We start from the raw sequence: 19,768 nt of genomic DNA, 5'->3' as shown, positions 1-19,768 counted from the left end.
GAAAAGAGAACGAGAAAATAACCGATTTCCGACTGTAAACGAGACGAGAAATTGTAGGGAAAAATTTTCTCCTCTTCCCGTTCGTTCTTTTCCATATTATCGTGAGATAAGAATTTAAATTTGAATAGGATAAGCGACCTGTCGCCCAGAGTTAAGCGAACGAATTTGTCGCCGAGTCGTTGTGCCGATGATGTCGGAGGGAGGGATGGATATAGTACAGTTCGGTAATATCCGGGAAGATTCGAGATAATTAGAACGATTACTTCCGGTTTGAAAATTGAAAGGTTTTTCTTTGTTTTTTTCTTGTTTTCAAACGTCATTCGCTTTGAAATTTCCCCGGTTTGTCCGCAAACGGAGGGTTAGGTAAGCGGTCGAGTAAGGGGAGGGGGGAGTAGGAAGGGAGAAGAGGAAGAAGAAGGAGCAGGAAAATAAGCGGCGCCGAATGCCGAGTTAGGGGAGAGTCACCCGAAATTAAGTGGTAGCAGTCAGAGATATGTCAGACGAGTTTTATTAAGCGGCATAAAAAGAAGATTTGTAGTCGCGGACCGAACGCAGCGGCGGCGGCGACGGCGGCGGTAGCGGCAGCAGCGGCCTCCTCGACAAACGGAGTTGGATAAAGAGAAAGAGAGGGAGAAAGAGAGGGAAAAAAGAGTGACTAGGGGAAGGCGGAAGCAGGCAGGCCGTAGAGATATGAATTTATTATTAAGGACCGCCTAAGGGCCGCAGCGGAAAAGCGAAAGAGCAAAGACCGCGCGTTTCTTCTTCCTACGGACTCAGTCGCGGTTTGCCCTTCCTCTCTTCCTCTCTTACTCTCTCCCTCTCTTCCTCCTCCACCTCCACTCTCGCCTTGGCCTCGGGGATTTCTCAAGCTTTCGGGAAAAAGGGAGGAGGACGGTGGGGAAAATAAGGGAAGGGCAGCGCTAATTTATTCGACAAAGTCGAGGTATGCGCGATACTTCAAAATGCCATTTGTATTATATATATATATATATATATATACGAAGAGAAACTCGCTATACTCGCCAACGCCCCACCAGATCCGACAATAACCATAGCTCGTTTCCTCGTTACCTTGATTTACCAGAAACGTCGCACCGTCGTATCTTCATTCCCTCCCCCCTCCCCCCGCCAACCCACCCAAGCATCTGTAAAGGTATGCCTAACAATACTTTGTTCGCGAACAAACTCTCCGCGAATTTTACATTTACCATTATCATAAATTGTCTGAATACCGCAGCAAGCGAATCAACTGAGACAATTTGGAAAAAAAAAATTTCTCAAAACTTTTCATACAAGTTTCACCTTATAATACTACGACGACTATTAATTTTCGTATTTTTTTTTTTTTTATTTTTAATCCAAAATCCAAAATATATGTGCCCAAAGTGGCGTTGCGTGTCTATTTTTTTCTCTTTACTTTTTATTTCCTTTAATTTCTTTCAAGACTTTTCCACGAAGCGATAACACGTTTCATCCTTTGCTGGTATCAAGGTTTTTAATAACGAATTGACGATAGTTGTGGAAAAGTTGGCAAAATATCCTCAAGGGGTGGTGAATAAGGGTGAAAAAAATCGGGCAGAGGGTGGGAAGGCGGGGAGGGATTGCAGCAGGCACCGATGAATATTATCGATTCCGCAGCGATTTTCCCGACACGTCGTTGGTTAGAATAGCTATACCTACAAGACTTTCAGGTAACCACACACGAGCACCGTTACGGTGGTTGCAGGAAGCGGAGAATCCGAGTTAGGTGGGTGCCACCACCCTCCAACCTCCACCCTCCACCCTCCACCCTCCACCTTCCACTTCCGGTGTATAAGGTGTAAAAATTGTACAGTTTATAAGCCCTGAGGGCATCGAAGGAAACTTTTCACCGTGGCAAAAGCTCAGCCTCCCCCCCTCCCGCCCCAAACCTCTACCCTGCGCTCAACTTTATTCCTGAAAGTTCTTCTCACTCTTCCTTCCCTTCTCTTCGTTCTCTTTTACTCTACGTATAAACTGGTACCGCGGTAGAGCTGCAGGCCAATCAATTATGGATCTAGCAATGCCTAAGGTGCTTCCATCCCGGATACCAACGACGAATATCCGCCGCCCCCCCCCCCCCCCCCCGGCCCCGCCGTCCGGAACACTCGTGGATTGTCTACTGCATTGCTAGATTTTTATCCAGCCGCCGGCTATCACGATTCCCTGACTGAAGAAGAAGAAGAAGAAGAGGGAGAGAAAGAAGTGAAGGTGGAAGAGGAATTAGAGAGAACATCGGAAGTTGGGGAGCCGCGGCTGATCAAGCGACCCCGGATGTGCTGACGCTGGGCGTTGAAGGTGGTCCCTTCCACCTTCCACCTACCCTCTTCTGCACGGAGGGTTTCGCCGCTATCGTGGCGTGCGTTCTGACTGTTTCCTTTAATCGAGTCCTCCCCCTTTCCCTTCTTTCCTTTCCTCGTCCTCCCCTCTTTTCTTCTCTCGTCTCATCTCGAGTGCGAAGGGTACGTTAATAATTAGGTAGCGCTACGTCTCATTAACGACGGGGCAAGCTTTCACCTTGTCAATTAAGCCTCACCCATCCCCCCCCCCCTTCCTCCCTCCTCCAATCCTCATCCTCGTAATTCCTCTGGCTGATAAGACAGCTGCGATATTACCCTCGGACTTAACGTTGGCAAGGGATGCGAACTTCAACACTTACTTACTTACTTACTTACTTACTTACTTACTTACTTACTTACTTACTTACTTACTTACTAACTTACAACGATCGCATCCCCCTGATTCAGGGTGGACAAATCTCCTGGTATATTTTATTACTGAGGCTAATGGCGTTTTCAGGATTATTCAACAGGATAACAATTTGATGATACACTTACTAACGGATAGAGAAAAAATAATAAATTTACAACTTTTGAACGACGAATAAATAATAAATTTCACTCGTATACATACTGCTTTGACATTTTCGGCAACGATTCAACGTTTTTATACACCCAAAGAGTTTTGAATATGGGAGAAAAAAAAAAAAAAAAAAAATTCACTTCGTTCGAGAAATAGATTTTCATCTTTAGAAATTAGATATAAGAAATATCACGTGATCTTTGCGCGCTGCAATAACATCGTACTCGAAAAAATTGTAAAATTTTTCAAACCGTAAGAGAAGGTAAAAGAAGACATAACATATTAAAAAAAAATATCGAGCGAGAATAAACTTCGGGGGCGCTGTTTTGCATTCGGGTTGACAAACAGGGAAATTTATTTATACGCGTAACCGAAATGTCCGAATAAAACTTATGAGGGCAAACATATATGTGTACATACATACATACGTATATTCGCATGGTGGAAACGCGGTATCGCCGCTAGTATGGGTGTGTATAATCGTTTGTTTGACGGTCGTTCACGTCAGGTGGAAACTGGGCAGCAGGGTCCAGAGTATAATTTACCACCGATGAAATCGGGCGTCGAACCGGTAGCCGATTGCGAAAGTACCGTGTGTACCATACGAAACCAGGGAAAAACTTGACTAATTGTAAACGTAACGTTTACATAATATGATAAAAAAAAGTTTTTTTTTTAATTTTAACGTTTCAATTTTCGTGTATCAACGTGTATAATTTGTAATTTTTCCTACTTTTTTTTCTATTGTTTTTTCAATTAATAATGCACTGAAAAAAAATGGTTAAATAAACCAGAAAAATTTTAGTGCAGCCGGTGGGGAAATTTTTTTTTCATTTTTTTTATTGTTTCGTTGGTTCGTGTCGTCCACGTGACTAAATACGCGTAGGTATAGGTGGTGGTTACAATACGGGACGCGACTGATTTTGGTGGCGGTTTGGGAGGGTGATTTTTTTTAGATACCCAACCACCTCCCCCTTCCCCCCTCTGTCGGTCAGAGAGAAGAGGATATTACCATTTAGATGCGAGTCGAGTTGTACACACGCCACGTCGCGCCGGGGTGAAGAGATGAAAAATAAAAGAGGTTCCAAACACCAGCTTTGTCAATCCCCTTCCCGTTTGACATTCACGCCCCATTACCCTGCGTGGTACTTCTCTCCTTGAGAAAGAGAAAAAGAAAGAGACAAGAGAAGGTGAGAAGTGGAGAAGAAGAAGAAGAGAGATATCCGAAAAAGGAATAGAAGGGATGGACGGACAAACCGAGACTAAGTTACACATTCACCGCGCAACGGTTATGTTTTCCCGATTTTTTTTTTTTTTCTTTTTCTTTTTTTCTTCGTTTATTCACCTCTGCTCTGTGCTCAACGACACCCTATCAGCGGATATCTACTTCGTATTCATACAATGCATATTTGATGATGATATTTTCACGGGGACGCGGAATAACTAACGAAACGAAGGATGAAAGAAAGAAATAAAGAAAGAAAGAAGGAGGGTGGAGGTGGAAAAAGCAGTAAATGACAAGGGAAGAAAGAAAGAAAGAAAGAAAGAAAGTAAAAATTTGCAAAATGAAAAAAATCTCTCGGCTAGACTCGAGTGCAGCGAGGTTTGAGAAGAGAAGGGTTGGTTCGTTGGTTAGTTCGTTGGTTGGTTCGTTGGTTGGTGCTCGGCGGAAGAGCATAGCTCGTGGCAGTGGCATAACGATAATAAATAAAACTGAGCGAGTACCTAGCGGTAAAGTCTGAGGAGGTGGAGGAGAAGAAGCTTAAGAAGCCATCTCCGCGTCACGGGTCTCCGGGTTATACCGACAGCCGTGTTTCCGCCCCCCATCCCCCGCCCCATCCAATCCTCATCCCCTTGGCAGGCACGGGAGAAAATGCTTTTTTAATTTCGCTAAAATCTTTTGAACGAAGAAAAGCATTTTAATTTCGAGACCTCACTCTTGACATTAATAAATAGAAGCCCTTAAGGGCATATCGCCCGGCACGACGGGGTGAAATACCGTTATGAAAACGCTGTAGCGAACCAACCAACCAACCAACCAACCAACTCACTCAACGAACGAACGAACGAACGAACGCAGCCAGCGAACGAGAGTCTGGCAAATACTAATTAGCGTTATTAATATAACGATCTCTCTTTGTACGTTTCGCGCCTGCTTTCGATACCTTCTATAGTATCCTCCCCCACCCCCACCCCCACCCCCTCCTTCCCTTTCCGCCGACCGGTGAACCCTCGCGTTTTTCTCGCCGGAAGTTGTCGAGGAGGTGGATTTTAACTTAAAATATTCTTCTCATTCTCTGTGAGTGGGGGGGATTCGGGGGGGGCGAGGGGGGGTAAAATTTTTGATTAAAAAAATTGGCAAATACGAAAGCGTGAAAAGAAAATTAATTAAAAAACACTCTTGAATCTGTATGAGGCTACGCGTCAAGCGACGGGATATGAACACCCTTAAGCAGGAGTTTTTTTCCCCCCGTGGGGTAGTCGATGTCCGATTTCGGTCAGCTCGCACGGCTTCCGAAATTGACTTTCATACTACGCGCGGTTTTCGTCAGAAGGACTGAGAAAAAGAAAAGAAAAGAAAAGAAAATTGAGGGAGAAAAAAAGAAGAAGAGATGAAGAAGAAGAAGAAGAAGAAGTAGAAGAAGTTTGGCAATTTTCTCAGACTAATCTGGCGTCGGTCAGCATTGAGATGCCGCTCGTATTTCCGGGGCAACCCCCTCTGCAGCCAAGGGGGTCTCTGGTAGACACCGCTGCGGTGATCCCATGAATTATACAGGAGCGACAGGAGGAGGGGAGGAACGACTCTCGGAGAAGGTCCGATATCGGTAGAGACTAAAGGGCCGAGGAGGGTTCGGATTATAGCTAAAGTTTTCATTCCTTTTCATTTATCTATCCCCTTCTTTTTTTTTTTTTTTTTTTTATATACGCCTAAATAGTTTTGAAATTATCGACACAAGCACAGCGCTAAAAAATCAATTTTAATTTCTAGGTATGGATTAGTAATATAGAGATAAGTTTTGATGGTAGAATATCAGTCGTAATGATATCGTCGTGGTTTATGCTCAAGGGAGAGAAATTGATTTTTTCCTGTTTTTTTTTTTTTTTTTTTTTTTTTTTTTTTTGTTTAAAAAAGAAAAGAAAAAACAGTATTTAAACGATACAAGAGGCGGCAGCTGCAGGGGGAACGAACGAATTATATTATAGGTAGGTATTTTCGCTCGTTGTGTTATATAAGGGAGAAGTTTTGAGAAGTAATCATCGGACCTGTCAGAAAATTTATAATAAGGTAACTCGGGTGTCTCGTTTCTTGTGAAATCGTTTCACTACTCGAGACAAATAATAATCGAGAAGAAAATTATGAGAATAATATATGGAAAAGAGAATATAGGAAAATATAAAAACCACCTTTCGCTGCTTTGATCAAAATCTCGGGCATTACCAGGTTATAAAATAAAAGAAACTAGGGGATAAATTTTTGTCCAAGACTGTCGACAAAATTTATTAGATCAAAACGATGGGAGAAGGAAAAATGAATGATGAAGACATTGATTAGGGGAAGAATGAGCGAAGACGAGGGTAGCCGGGAATAATTCTCAAACTGATTCTATTTATTTACAAAATATTTTTTCGACCAAGTGTATCATTCTGGGATTTTTCTCCTCATAGTTGGAAATAAGATTCGTGTACTGAAGAGAAACGTTGCCGATGTAACAGAATAAGAAGTGCCTCGATGAAAATAAAAAAAAAAAACAGAAAGACGCGTAATCGTTTTCGAGTGGGGCGTTAAAACTGTGTGAAAAATATATACATGTATACAATTTAAAAAGTAGCACAAGTCTGTACGAAGGATAACCTCAGGCGTATCCTTGTCGCGATTTTATTGCCTGGCATTATTATATATATATATTTTTTTTTTCTTTTCTTTCGTTCGTTTTCCTTTTCACTTTCGCTCATTCGCGCGCAGGAAAATACGGTAAAAGTGGTTGAAGCCGGGAGCAGAGACGATCAAGAATGGGATTTGGCAATGAGTTGGTTCCGGTAAAGTGGTAATTCCGTCGTCACGTCGCGTCGCGTCGCGTTGGCTCGACGTCGCGACGCATCTCGACTCGTTAAGAAAAAGGGAATGAGAAAGGGGGACCCCGGCAGCAGAAGAAGAATAAGAAAAGGAAGAAGAACAAGAAGAAGAAAACGCTGGGTTACAGCAGGTCTCTGAAATAATAAAGATTCGGAATTTTTCACTCCCTCCTAAACCCCCCCTCCCCCCCCCCTCCACCCCCTTCTTCTCCGTCCAACGAGCGCAAAGATCCTGAGATCTCGGGCTCCTTGGAATTCGCAGCTCGTAGCGAAGGGCGGAGGAGGTGGAGGAGGTATAAGATACACATACAAATTTTCGATGAATATTTGCATATAACAGCGCTCCGATATCATTTCGCACGAGCACGGATTACACGCAATATTATCCGCGTGATGGTAACACCTAGTTTTGATATATAGGTATATATGTGTATGTGTAAATAAGATAAGCGCAGAAACACGTTGCGATGATCCTGACGTAATTATTAAACGAAAGATTGACGTGTGGCTGCAATATTCACAGAATTCAGATTAGCCGAACCCGTCTATCTATATACATCAGTCGGGTTTCAGAGGCACCCGCCTCGATCCTCGGCCTCCCACATATATTAACTTTCGATTTTTCATTAAACTCCCAGGGACTCTCATCTGCCATCTGCGTCACGTGCTTTCATATCCGGGTATCTAATTCGATCGGAATCGTTTATTGCTACATCAGATCACAATAATACATAAAACATACGTAACGTCGTAAAACGTATCAGCACAGATAATTTGACCCTGTAATTTTCAACGTGAAAAAAAATAAGAGGAGAAAATTACTTGAGACAGAAGAACGAAGAGAAAATAAAAATAATAAAAAATGATTATCACAGTAACATATTTTTTTTTTTTTCCCCTGTACGTATGTAATAATTCAAATTCTTCCAACGAACCGCGATGCTGTAACCGGAGAACGTCTGAACTCTAAATTCTGAGTGCAGAGGGAGTTTTACCTCGGGTAGAAAGGAGAGCCGCTGACGGCCCCCGTAAGATTGATTGGAGTCACGGGATGGAAAATTAACGGTCTAGCTCGAGGTGGTCCGGGGCTGCAGGGGCGAAGGAAGGGGCAGGGAGGTGGGGGGCGGAAGTGTGACAGCCGCCGCATACTAATTCCTTCCGAGCCCTCGCTCACCACCCCGTACCCACGACCAACCCCGGATCCCGTTCGCCCGAGGACGACGAGGACGACGAGGACGACGAGGAAGACAGAGGCCGACGCCAACGACGAGGAGAGGCGACCACCTTTGTAACCAAACCGGAACCTCGCGTGTCCGAAAGACCAACCTTTGTCACAGTAAACTTGCAGCAGGTCCAAAAGCGCGGTGAACGTCACGACGTTTCCTCATCCAGGACCACACATCGTGTGGCCTCTTGGATTCTCTTTAAAATTCCGGCGAGCATTCGTCTCGGCATTCCCTATAATTGCTGAATTTTTATGTACCAAGGCAACGAACACAAGAATCGTGATTTCATCTCGTGGTTTGATCGGCAAGCACCGGATTTCCCGGATCGTAGAACCGTGGAAAGAAGACCGACGACACTTCTCTAATCGTCGTTAATTGCGTCGTGAGATAGCTATTAGGCAGAGGGTGAAGGCTGCGTGGCTAAAGGGGGTGAGTGGATTCGATGGATCGGGATATGTCTTCGGTGAGGCACGGGAGGTTTAGAGACGAATCGAAGGTGTAGGACCCGCTGGAAACTCGCTTTTCCTCTGGCTTCTCCTCCTATTCGTCCTATTCTTATTCTTCTTCTTCTTCTTCTTCTTCACCTCCACATTGTCGCTCTCGAAGACGTGCCAAAGTTACAAATATCTGCACAGCAAACGCCCGAGTAACGACCGAGGAACTAACGATCTTCCCCGGTGTGGAGAAATAGAGAGAGAGAAAGGTAGAGAGCTGGGCCTCTTCTCCCTTGGCTCTTATCTTTCTTGCCGAGCCCATGATCCCATCGCAAACGAAAACGGACGTCAGCCGGAGCCTCTCCTTCATCTAATTCCAGCACTTTCACTCGCCTCTCATCTCGGGGCTTTCAGATTTTCGTGTTATTGTATATTATACATAATACATCGTCTTTCTTTACGTCGGCGTTTCCTTCCCTCGCCAAAAACACCTGGGGGCATGCATGCCTTTGCACCTTGCAGGACCTTAGATCTCCGAGAGAAAGAGAGAGAGAGAGAGAGGTTAAGGTCGGGGGCAATGTTCTAATTGGTACTTGCTAACGTCTGAATAGCTTCTTCAGAGGACCTCCCAGGCTTCCTTCAAAGGAGTCCCTCGACAACGAAAAGGAAGAAATTGGATGGATGGACGCGAATAGCGGTGCCACTAAGAAGAAGGAGAGATGGGGGAGAGGAGGATTGATGTCGGAGACTGACGGGAGCGATGAAGAAAACGAAGACGCCAAGGCAGGGCTGATGCTATTAGGCTAATTAAGGCGTCTTTAAGATTTTAACAAGTCTCTCCGTCCTCGTCCCTCTCAACCCCAAGACGATGTCGGGCGAGCAAACCGGATGAGAGAGAAAGAGAGAACGACACCACTGTGTATACTTCTCGAAACTTCAAACGGTCCCGGGTCCAGGAGGTAGTTGCTCTCGCAAATCCTTTCGGCCCTTTTATCCCCGCCACCTACACCCCGAGAGTAACCCTAACTGATCAATTGTCGGGGAAAATTTCTCGCGACATCCGAAATCAGGAAGTTTTCAGCAAGCGTAACCCTTTGATCGGTACCTTATACACGCCCGGGACTTTCGGCTTGGACAAACTCCGCTTTGCTTCGGCAAACTGATGTTTGCACCGTGCAGAGAGAGAGAGAGAGAGAGAGAGAGAGAGAGAGAGAGAGAGAGAGAGAGCGCGGAAACTTTCGATCAAATAAATGGCTCTCTATGTGATGTAACGTTAACACGGAAACACACAAACGCAAAGGCGTGCGACGTGCACGTAGAGAGACGAAACACGTACCGACAGTCGCGGCTGCTGGTTGGCTGGCCAAACCTCGAGCCATTGTCGTCGAGCGGAGCTACCTTCAATGTGGATTCTGGATTGTAGAGCGCAGAATGCGAAATGGGCGAGGTAAATGCCCCAAGGCGATGTCAAACTTAAACTAGTAAATAAGCAGCTTGTTATTTGCTCACGAGTCCGACGGTCTTTCTCCTCCCCCCCTCCCCGTCAGCTGACGTATTCATTCGCCTTTGAGAGTTTTACAACAAGTCATTATCATTCTATATAGATCTTTTGGGGTTTGCACGGATCGAGTCATGTTGACTTACAAGGAAGGTACTTCAGGTCGATCTCTCCGATTTGGTTCATTTTGTAATATGTTATAGTTGACTAAAAATTAAACGACACATGTTTTTTTTTATCTGCCATTGAACACTTTAAGGGAGTGATACCACCCTCCAATGTAAGGCAAGTGAAGAACCGGCGATTTGGCAGTTTCACTCGCAAGAAAAAAAAGTGAAAAAGAATACGTGTCGCTTAGTTTTTAGGCTGCTACAACATATTACAAAAGGAACCAAATCGATGGGATAGACCTGAAGTACCTTCCTTGTTAGTATAATGGTTCAGGTAGGTCTGGATCACTAGAAGAACCGCAACGCTGTAGAGCAGCGAAATGTTTGAAAGTCGACTAAAAGTCGAAAGCCTCGCTTATGAAGATAGTTGAGCCCGACTTGTTCATACTCTCCGAAAGTCACTGAGATCGGTCGAAAGTCGTTTGAGATAATATTTCAAAATAGCGAGATAAGCTGTCTCACTGCGAATACGAAGAGGCAAAAATATTATTTACCGATTTGAAACCGACGATCAATACGAAAGTCTGTCAGGGGGTGGGATAGTCGACACCTTACTAATGCGGAAAGGCTGAAGGCCGAGAGTTTGGGGTGAAATAAAAATTGGCACGTTGGCGTTGGTACGAAGGGGTGACGGAAGTCGATGCGTACCTACGATGAAAAGTCCAGAGCATCCGTCCCGGAATCATCAATCAAGGGCAGAAAGGGTGGCGGGACGGTAGCGAGAACTTAAATGGTAGGGACAACGGATTTTAATATCTCTCTCACCCGAAGAAAATAAAAGTTACGGCTATAAATCAAAAGTGAAAAGTCACCGCCAAACTCGACGACGACGCTGACGCTTGGGCAGCCCACCGCCACCTTGGCTCAGAGCCACTCCACTCCACTCCACTCCACTCACGACTTGACTCTACTCTACTCGACTCGACTCGACTCCATCTACTCTCTCGACGACGACGAACCTGTCGGCCACTCTCCTTCTCTCCTCCACAAAACGAGAGGCGAACGTTGCAGAAGGTGATGAATGAATTTCTGCCCTCCTCTGTATAGTATACATATACATATATACATATATATGGGTGTTCCTTATACTAACGCGTGCAATCTCACCGTGTATCGGGTACCCTTGTCCTTTGCGCAACGCGATTATTCTCCACTTTTCCGTAGCCAACCCTCCTACTTTCTTTCCTTTTTCTCCATTTCCTCCACCCCCCGTGAAAACGGGAACCCCAATCTCCATCCCACGACTGTTAGTTCGATTATTTAAATTGGCAAATTTATCGCAATAATTCCACCGGGGATCCGGCTTAAATTACACACGCGAATCATGTAGCCTACGTATACCTATAGGTATAGGTATATACAGACCGTCGACGTTCCAAGATTTGGAACGATCGAGATTTCCATTTTTTATTACTCCCCGATGAGGATTGGTATGGAGTATAACCCAAGGCTCGAGAGCTGGGGTGAAATTTCTCGGGTCAACTCGATACCTACTGGACCTGAAAATCGCGACGTACATAATTTCGTTCATCATCTCGGAGGGGGATGAACAGAACTTGGTATACCTCGCAAGAGACACTGGGTGGGTAGTTACAAACGTCGCACATACGACACGTTAGACCAACGGTTAAGGAAGAAACGTTATCCAAGAGGACTGGCGTGAGCGAAGAACCACGTGGTCCTAGAGAAAAGGAGGCGCGGGCGGATAAAATATGGCCGGGAGTTTGGCCACCCGGGTGGTGCCGGCTAATATGTTTGAGGGCGAAGTTAGTAACAGGTGGTGCGATCCATAACAACTCCTGTTCCGGTGTTTCCCCATCCAACGTCCTCCTCCTCCTCCTCCTTCTCCTCCTTCTTCTTCTTCCTCTTCTTCTCCCGAGATATTCTCTCTCGATGCGGCCTTCTTCCTCTGGTCATCCCCCCTTAATCTCGAGGCCGCGAAACGTTGATGAAAAAAATAAATTATTTATCACCAACCCCTCGTCTCGTTTGTTCCAGTCTCGGACCCACCCAGCACAAGCCCGAGCCCAGCAACTACCGAGTTGTCCAGAAAAGGTGAGATGGATTTTTTCAGATATCAACCCCACAGTCTAGCGACCATCAGTCGCAAAGGCTGCTTTATCTCCCACGCCTCGAGTGAACGGAAAGCGTCTCATACCCTATGGGTGCCACGCGTCGTCGTTCCGAAGAAGCACTTCCGTAACATCGCAAGTGCTCGCGACGTTGCTTGTTTTTCCCACATTTTTCACCCTCTCACGCTATTCAACGTAATGATAAAGTTTATAACCAAGCTCACTCGCCGAACAATTACTGCAAACGCTTTCACTCTTTTTCCAGACTGGGACTCCACGGCGGAGCTGAACAACTCTGTTTACGGGAATCCGAGCTCTCTGACAATCCACAACGAAAAGGGAGCTAAAGTGGGTAAGTCGAAGCTCTCGGCAGCGCGTGGCGGGATGGCGGTGCCTCCTCCTCTTTGGGTTCGGGGCTCCTTAACCCCGGGGGTTAAGTAGCGCTCCCAGGGATGAGGGTTTGCGGCATTATACGCAGCTTTAAGAGTGGCTTTAAGGCAATCGGGGGCCGACTAGCGCCTCCACTTCTTCCCAGATGTGGGGAAAGGGAGAGGGGGTGGGAGGCTGCAGGCGCGTCTCGTGGAACGAGGATGTAACATCAATATTTCATGTATGCTAACACGCCAGAACTAATAATGCGCCTCCTCCGGCTCGCGGCGGCGAGAGCGATGGGAGAAAAAGAAAACCGGGAGAAGAAGAAGAAGAAGAAGAAGAAGAATAAGAATAAGAATAAGAATAAGAATAAGAACAAGGCTCGGAAAATAATATCGAGCTGCTGCCCTCCTCCCTGGTTCCAAAAGAGCGCAGTTTATGCCTTATATTAAATTTAATCCCAAGTGCAAGTGTTTTCCGAAATCTCTCCTCTCCTCTCCTCTCTTCCAACCCCGCTTTTCCTTCCTTGACGACGGAGCTCGCCGCCTGACGCCGAGGGTACAGGGTATAGGGTTTGTAATTGGCGCAACATCTGCGGTCTGCTGGAGCATTAATGTTTGCCTCTTGCGTCTCCAACCTAACCAGCCGCATCCACACCAGTTCGTATCATGCCGGGCCATTCCCTTCACACAGAGAACCACACAAGGCACAGACACGAGTAAGTGCCGAGCTACCAGAGCGAATTAGATCCAACGAGAAGTGCGCTGTCATATTCTGAGAATCTCGAGAAGAACGTTCGCTTCTTCTCTCTGCTCCGGGTACCGTTTGTACCCGAGCTTATTGTCTTCTGTGGAGATTACAGGTGCGCGAATTGCACGAAAAGCGTACAAAGACTGAATTCTACAATTAGCAGCAGCATTGATAACGATCCATGGTTCAGCCGTCACGTAGTTTCAGCTTTGACGGTCTGTTGCGTTTCGCATAGACGTCTTGCGGCACTTGGAAAGGGTTGGAATTTAAGTCAGAAAATGCAGCTGCCCTTTGGTTATGTATAAATTGTTGTGGAAACCTAGCAAGTCGAGCCTTGTGCGTCTGTAGAAGCTTTGTTTGATCGCAATTCGAGTCGACGGAGCAAAACGTTGAATCTTGTCTTATAGAAGGATAGTACCTATACGTGATGTGCTCTCCATACTTTGTTGATTTCATTTCTGCTCTCGGTAGCTTTCAGCACATACACAAGACTATAACGTAGAAGCATTGTTGAAATATCCGTCCATACCGAAGTTGTATCGAAATTGGCTTATTGTTCGGTATCATGGTTATTTCAGTTTAACAAGCTCGAGTGGATTCTCTAGGGATCCTGACGTACGTACAACAAGAGTCACGTGACAACTTGGAAATGTTTCTCTTCTCACAAAGTAACTTATTTTCGCGCAGACCAATGCTTGAATTCGTATTTCTCAGTAGTTATAATAGTGAAACAATATCACCGTGTAGGTGCCCACACTTTGAGAACCAAAAATTTCGAAAATCAATAATGGCGCCAAGAGACCCAAATCCACGACGAAAGGACTCTAGGAGTTTGAAAAAATTTTTTAGAATGAAATTCACCCGCAGTGACAGATTGGGGTCAAATTCTTGATTTACTGAGCGATTCCTGTCCAAATCACACTATGGAAAGGCGTGTTGCCGTGTTGGTTCTTGTCCCAGAGTATCTGGACTACATGAGCACCTCTCTAACGCACATAGCGTCTCCGTAATCGGTGGATTATCAAACAAGGCTCGGTGCAACGCAGCAGGAAGCGACTGAACAGAAGCGCAGCGTACCTACGTGCGTCGAGGCAACCTCCGGGAGGTCTGAAACCACCCCATCCTCGTCCATCCCACCCTTCAGCTCGTGTCGTTGAGGGGCGGCGACCCGCAACCAGCACCAGGGTCCAAACCCAGGGTACCGTTCGGTCGACGGCGGTGGTGGTGCTAATGTTTGCTCAAGATTTGCATACGTCTGTCCAGCCGAGGGCCAGCGGGGCGTGCTGCGCGGATCTTCTCGCGGCGTTGTACCGTCGCCTTGCGTCGGCATGTAGTAACTTGATCGCCAATTACCTTACCAAAATAGCCCATTGTACCAAGACTGTGTGGCCAGGTTGACGCGGAGGTTGGACCCTGGCGTCGACTGCTATGGGTAAATTGCGACCGAGCAACAAAGGCGTTGAGTTACGCAGAGGCGACCGCCGCCGCTGCCACCGCTGCCACTAGCGACCGACCGTCGAACAAGGCGCGCCTTGACTTCAACCGGAGTTGGTTTACCCTCTAGACTCAGGAACCTTTTTACGTAATTAAATGCAGGTGTAGCTTTGTAGTATCTACTCGACTATTTCGTTAATTTAATACTTGTCGTGTCTGCTGGACAATGGCGTGGATGCAGCTGCGGATAGGGATGGGGGTGAAAATGTCGGAAGATTGAGAATTGTAGACTGGTTGACAAAATTTGAGATTTTCGAGATATGGATATTGAAATATTGAATGAGGAGTATACCGAAATTGCTATTTTCGATAAATCACCCGGTGGAAAAACTGTTTTTACAAAATTTCGTTTGATAGAATGCTTTTTTTATCCGAGAAAGTATTTTTGGAACAGTCGATATTCTGAATAAACAGAGCACATAAAAAATTATTTGACCAAAATCAGAGTTCAAAAGGAGCAAAATTTGGATCCGAAAAATGCAGAAGAACCAAAATGAAGAAAGGACGAAATACCGAATCTCCTGAGAATTTGGAATTTATGAAATTCGTCAACTCTATGCTAGTTTTATCAAGATTATCTCATTGTATCGGACAATCGTCCATGTCATTAAAATAAAAAAAAAAAGTTTTTATCGAGATTTTAACCCCTCGAGTCCTTGGTGAGTCGTTATTGATAAATTCGAATTCGTAAATTTTCGAAAACGACACGAGTCTGAGATTTGAAGAGTCGACTTTCGTTAGTTCGGTATCTTGGCAATCCAATATTTTCCTCTTCGTAATTTTTCCCATTATCAAAAAAAAAAATTTGGTACAAAATTTATTCATACATTTTTGCGTCCTCAATTTTTATTCTTCTACCAAACAACTTTTCGTATTTACGATCATTCTATGTTTTTAACTGCCGATAACTGGACTTTCGAAATTTGGTACCGTCGACTTTCTGGTCTTTCGCATTCTTGTATCGTTGTTTAATCGTCGGTCACGTGAATTACGAATACCAACAGGAAACCGCAATTTCTATCATCCCATTGTAATCGAATATTTTCATTTCTGTCGATGGTTTCAACTTTTTTTCCTAAATTTTGTCGAATATCCTATAATGGGCACGTTTCGCATGATTCCAGGAAGCAAGTTCCAGTCAAATCTGAACGAGATCGACAAATCCGAGCAAAAATCAAGTGACTCGGACAGGAAGAGAAACTCAAAATGGCCATCGGGTGACAACGGTAAGTCCTTCCGACAATAATTCCAGCTATCCATGCAGCCACCCGCGTAGAGAATTGATGGAACGTACAACCAGTCAACCACCACTTTTCTTCGTCTCTCCGAAAGTCCATAACTCATATACAATGTCCCAGGATTTTCCTCAACCATGACGAAATCAAAAAACAAAAAAAAAAGAAACACAATCCCAAAAACCGCAAAAAAAAAAAAAAAAAAAAACTTTGAAAATCTGAAGCACTTCGAATTTACAAAAAATAAAAACGCTCTAGACTAATGTTTAGTTAATTTAAATAGTCCAACCGAGCGTTTTGTTAGACCAACAGATCTTGAATTGATGTACAAATTAATTTTTTAATTTTCATTACAAACAATTTATACCCGACGTCAGATTTCACGATAAAACGATATATTATTAATTAATTATTACATAAATAATATTATAAAATATAAAAATCCAAATGTGTGAATAACGTCACAGGGTGTTTAATTTGTTGTTTGATTTTTTCAGGTGGCAACGGAGCGGAGCTCGCTTCCAGCCTGGCTTTGCTGTATTTGGGTGTGGCAGGATGGTTAGCGGTCCGATAAACGCGGGCGTAATTAACGAATTATCCGTAATAAAATACGCAATATTATATATTGACAGAAAACAAAAATGCATATAAATAATAAAACATGTTTACTGCGCAATATTGTAATATTATACGAACTCGATTTGAAACCTTGTTCAAAAAGAAGAATAAAAGAGAACACAAAATTGTTATAATATAAATTTACCAAACAAACAAACAAACAAACAAAAAAAAAAAAAAAAAAAGAAAATTGTAAAGACTGACTGAGTAGCTAGTGCCGTTTAAAGTTATAAGACAAAAGTAAATAATTTAAAAAAAAAGGGGGGGAAAGAAAAAAAAAACTATTCAAATAAACAAAAGACGAGAAAGAAAAAAAATATAAATTTGACAGAACTTAAAATTGCACCAAAAACCGTACTTCCGACGCGAATCAAAAAACTTGATAACCGCGAAATGAAAAGCATGATCTGACAAACAAAAATTATATGTAATAACAGTAAAAAAGAATTATTGACTAAACCTATAAATGAAAAAAAGAATAAACGAAAAAATGGAGGAAAGAGAAATAACAATTACCCGTGCTATGGGGGCAAGGTCTGATTGAACGTGGAAAAAATAAAAATAAATAAATAAATAAACAACTCGGGGACAACGAGTAGATGAATAAAATAATATGAAAAGAAAAAAGAAAAAACGAGATACAAAATTTGTGCAACTGCAGTGCAAAAACGGCCAACGCTTTCAGTGTGCAATAAAAAAAAAAAACAAAAAAAAACAAACAAGATTGTGTATAAATATAAAAATTTAAGCCGCATCTCTTGGTACACATATACATATATATATATATATATATATATATATACACATAAGTATAAACAATAGGTAGATATACCTAATAACCTTTAATACCACACTTCCGCTGAATGATATTGTATATTTTCCGATGCGTTGTACTATACATAATAGGTATTATTGTATACATAATAATATGGCGGATCAATTATTTTGATTTCCATTATCACGCGCTGCAGGTAAACAATTATATTATACATACATAACTATATAATGGAAATTACATACCCAGTACATGAAAACGTGAAAGAAAGAAAAAACCGAGTGAGCAAATCAAAAAGAAAAAATAGAAAACAAACCGAATTATTTCGTCAAGGTTCTACCTTCCGAAAAACGAAAAAATCAGGAGAGAAGTATTTTTTTGTCAATCTTTCCTTCCATCTTGTGGTGAGAAAATCAAACGCGATATGAATCTTACAAGGTATATCTATATCCTTGTTATTTCAAGCTAGAGACACTCTATGGGGTCGACGGCTGGAGCACCGGCACACGATACATATATGTATACCTACTGCGAAGTCCATATGCAGAACACACTTGATTTATGAATATTCCACGATGTCCCTCGACTCAGCGAAGAGGCAAGCAAGGACTGTCCGCTGTTTGCCAACCGCGAAATGTCTGCAGTGGTTTCGTCGTCCATGGGAACGTGAATATGCGCAGAATGAATCCGAAGACCGCGTAGAAGTTCGAAAAGTGACCAGAGATGAGAAATTCTCTCTCTCTCTCCCTCTCAAGCTCGGAGGTACGGTTATGCATGAAGATGAAGTTACAAGTAACGTTACTCTGACGATCCATGTTTCGCAGACAACGTTACGTTATGGAATTTGGTAAACCACGATGTAGGAAACGTAATCGAGTGTATTTTGAAACGCCAACTTCTTCAAACTCGTGCGGAAATTGCATAGTAAAGATTTTTCGCCTGACGTTTCAAGTGCTTATAAAGACCCGTTGTACACCTCGAAAACGCGGGGATGCAAAACTCCTATACCGCTCAAGCGATCAGAGTGAAACTTGGGCAATTAATGCCTTATTTTGGCAAAAAATGGAGCGACTTTTTACTTTTAAAATATTTGGAAAAAAAATTTACAGATTGGTTACCACCCACAGAAACTGGCCAAATTTTCACAGTTGCACTGAATGGTTCGAACTATCCGGTATGATGCCACTCGGCGGTGATAAAACACACATTTTGAGCCCCGTCCCATGAGATTTGATAGTGAAGTGACGAAATGGCAGCTGAACTGGTTTTCGATTACGAAGAATACCGAAATCTCATTTTGGTGACATTTGTCGGTAATTTTTTACCGACACTACACGCATACATTATCGGCATGCGCGTAATGTCGGTAACAAATGTCGCCAAAATGAGATTTCGGTGTACTTCGTACTCGAAAATCAGATCAGCTGCCATTTCGTCACTTCACTCTCAAATCTCATGAGACTGGGCTCAAAATGTGTGTTTCATCACCGCCGAGTAGCATCATACCGGATAGTTCGAGCCATTTCGTGCAACTGTGAAAATTTGGCCAATTTCTGTGGGTGGTAACCAATCGGTGAAATTTTTTTCAAAATTTTGAAAAAGTAAAAAGACGCTCCACTTTTTGCCAAAATAAGACATTAACTGCCCAAGTTTCACTCTGATCGCTTGAGCGGTATAGGAGTTTTGCATCGCCGCGTTTTCGAGGTGTACAACGTGTCTTTATAAGCACCTTAACGTTCGTTACTAACTTCAGCCTCTTTTGGTTATAATACCGTAAAATCTATCCACTCACACCGTTTCACTGTCCATTTGAACGTTCCGTTGAGGACATTTATTTAATTATAAATTCCGTATAAATTTAACCATCTCAGAAAAATGTTAGTAATAATATAAAGAAAGCTATCCCAATACTCTTTCTATTATTCGATAACGTTTTTCACAGAAATATACTTATCGACTCGATTTTCGGTTTGGTATGCCACACAAATGTTAGGAATTGCGACGCCAGTAGAAACACTCCGCGTGAAATCAGACCTGTCGAAAGGCCGAGCACTCGAGAGGATTTCAATGGTTCGTGGTGATAGTCATCCCACCGAAAGCATTGAGCCATTAAGCCCATCAGGAGGACTAGTAGTAGTAGTAGTAGTAGTAGTGGTGGTGGTAATAGACT

The 19,768-nt window shown here is 43.5% G+C and overlaps 1 protein-coding gene across 1 annotated transcript in view; it reads left to right on the top strand.

Annotated features, from left to right (window-relative positions):
- Positions 1-16,936, top strand: part of LOC124415049 (neurotrimin-like) — a 107,282-nt gene extending 90,346 nt beyond the window's left edge. Inside the window, exons 8-11 of the mRNA XM_046896315.1 lie at positions 12,281-12,337; positions 12,620-12,706; positions 16,095-16,196; positions 16,703-16,936. Of these exons, the coding sequence (XP_046752271.1) occupies positions 12,281-12,337; positions 12,620-12,706; positions 16,095-16,196; positions 16,703-16,779 (323 nt within the window). The 3' untranslated portion in view covers positions 16,780-16,936. The remainder of the gene's footprint in view (positions 1-12,280; positions 12,338-12,619; positions 12,707-16,094; positions 16,197-16,702) is intronic.
- The last annotated feature ends 2,832 nt before the right edge of the window (positions 16,937-19,768 follow it).

The sequence above is a fragment of the Diprion similis genome, chromosome 14 (assembly GCF_021155765.1).
Source record: "Diprion similis isolate iyDipSimi1 chromosome 14, iyDipSimi1.1, whole genome shotgun sequence".
NCBI classification, from domain to species: domain Eukaryota; kingdom Metazoa; phylum Arthropoda; class Insecta; order Hymenoptera; family Diprionidae; genus Diprion; species Diprion similis.
This window is presented reverse-complemented; position numbering and strand designations above follow the sequence as displayed.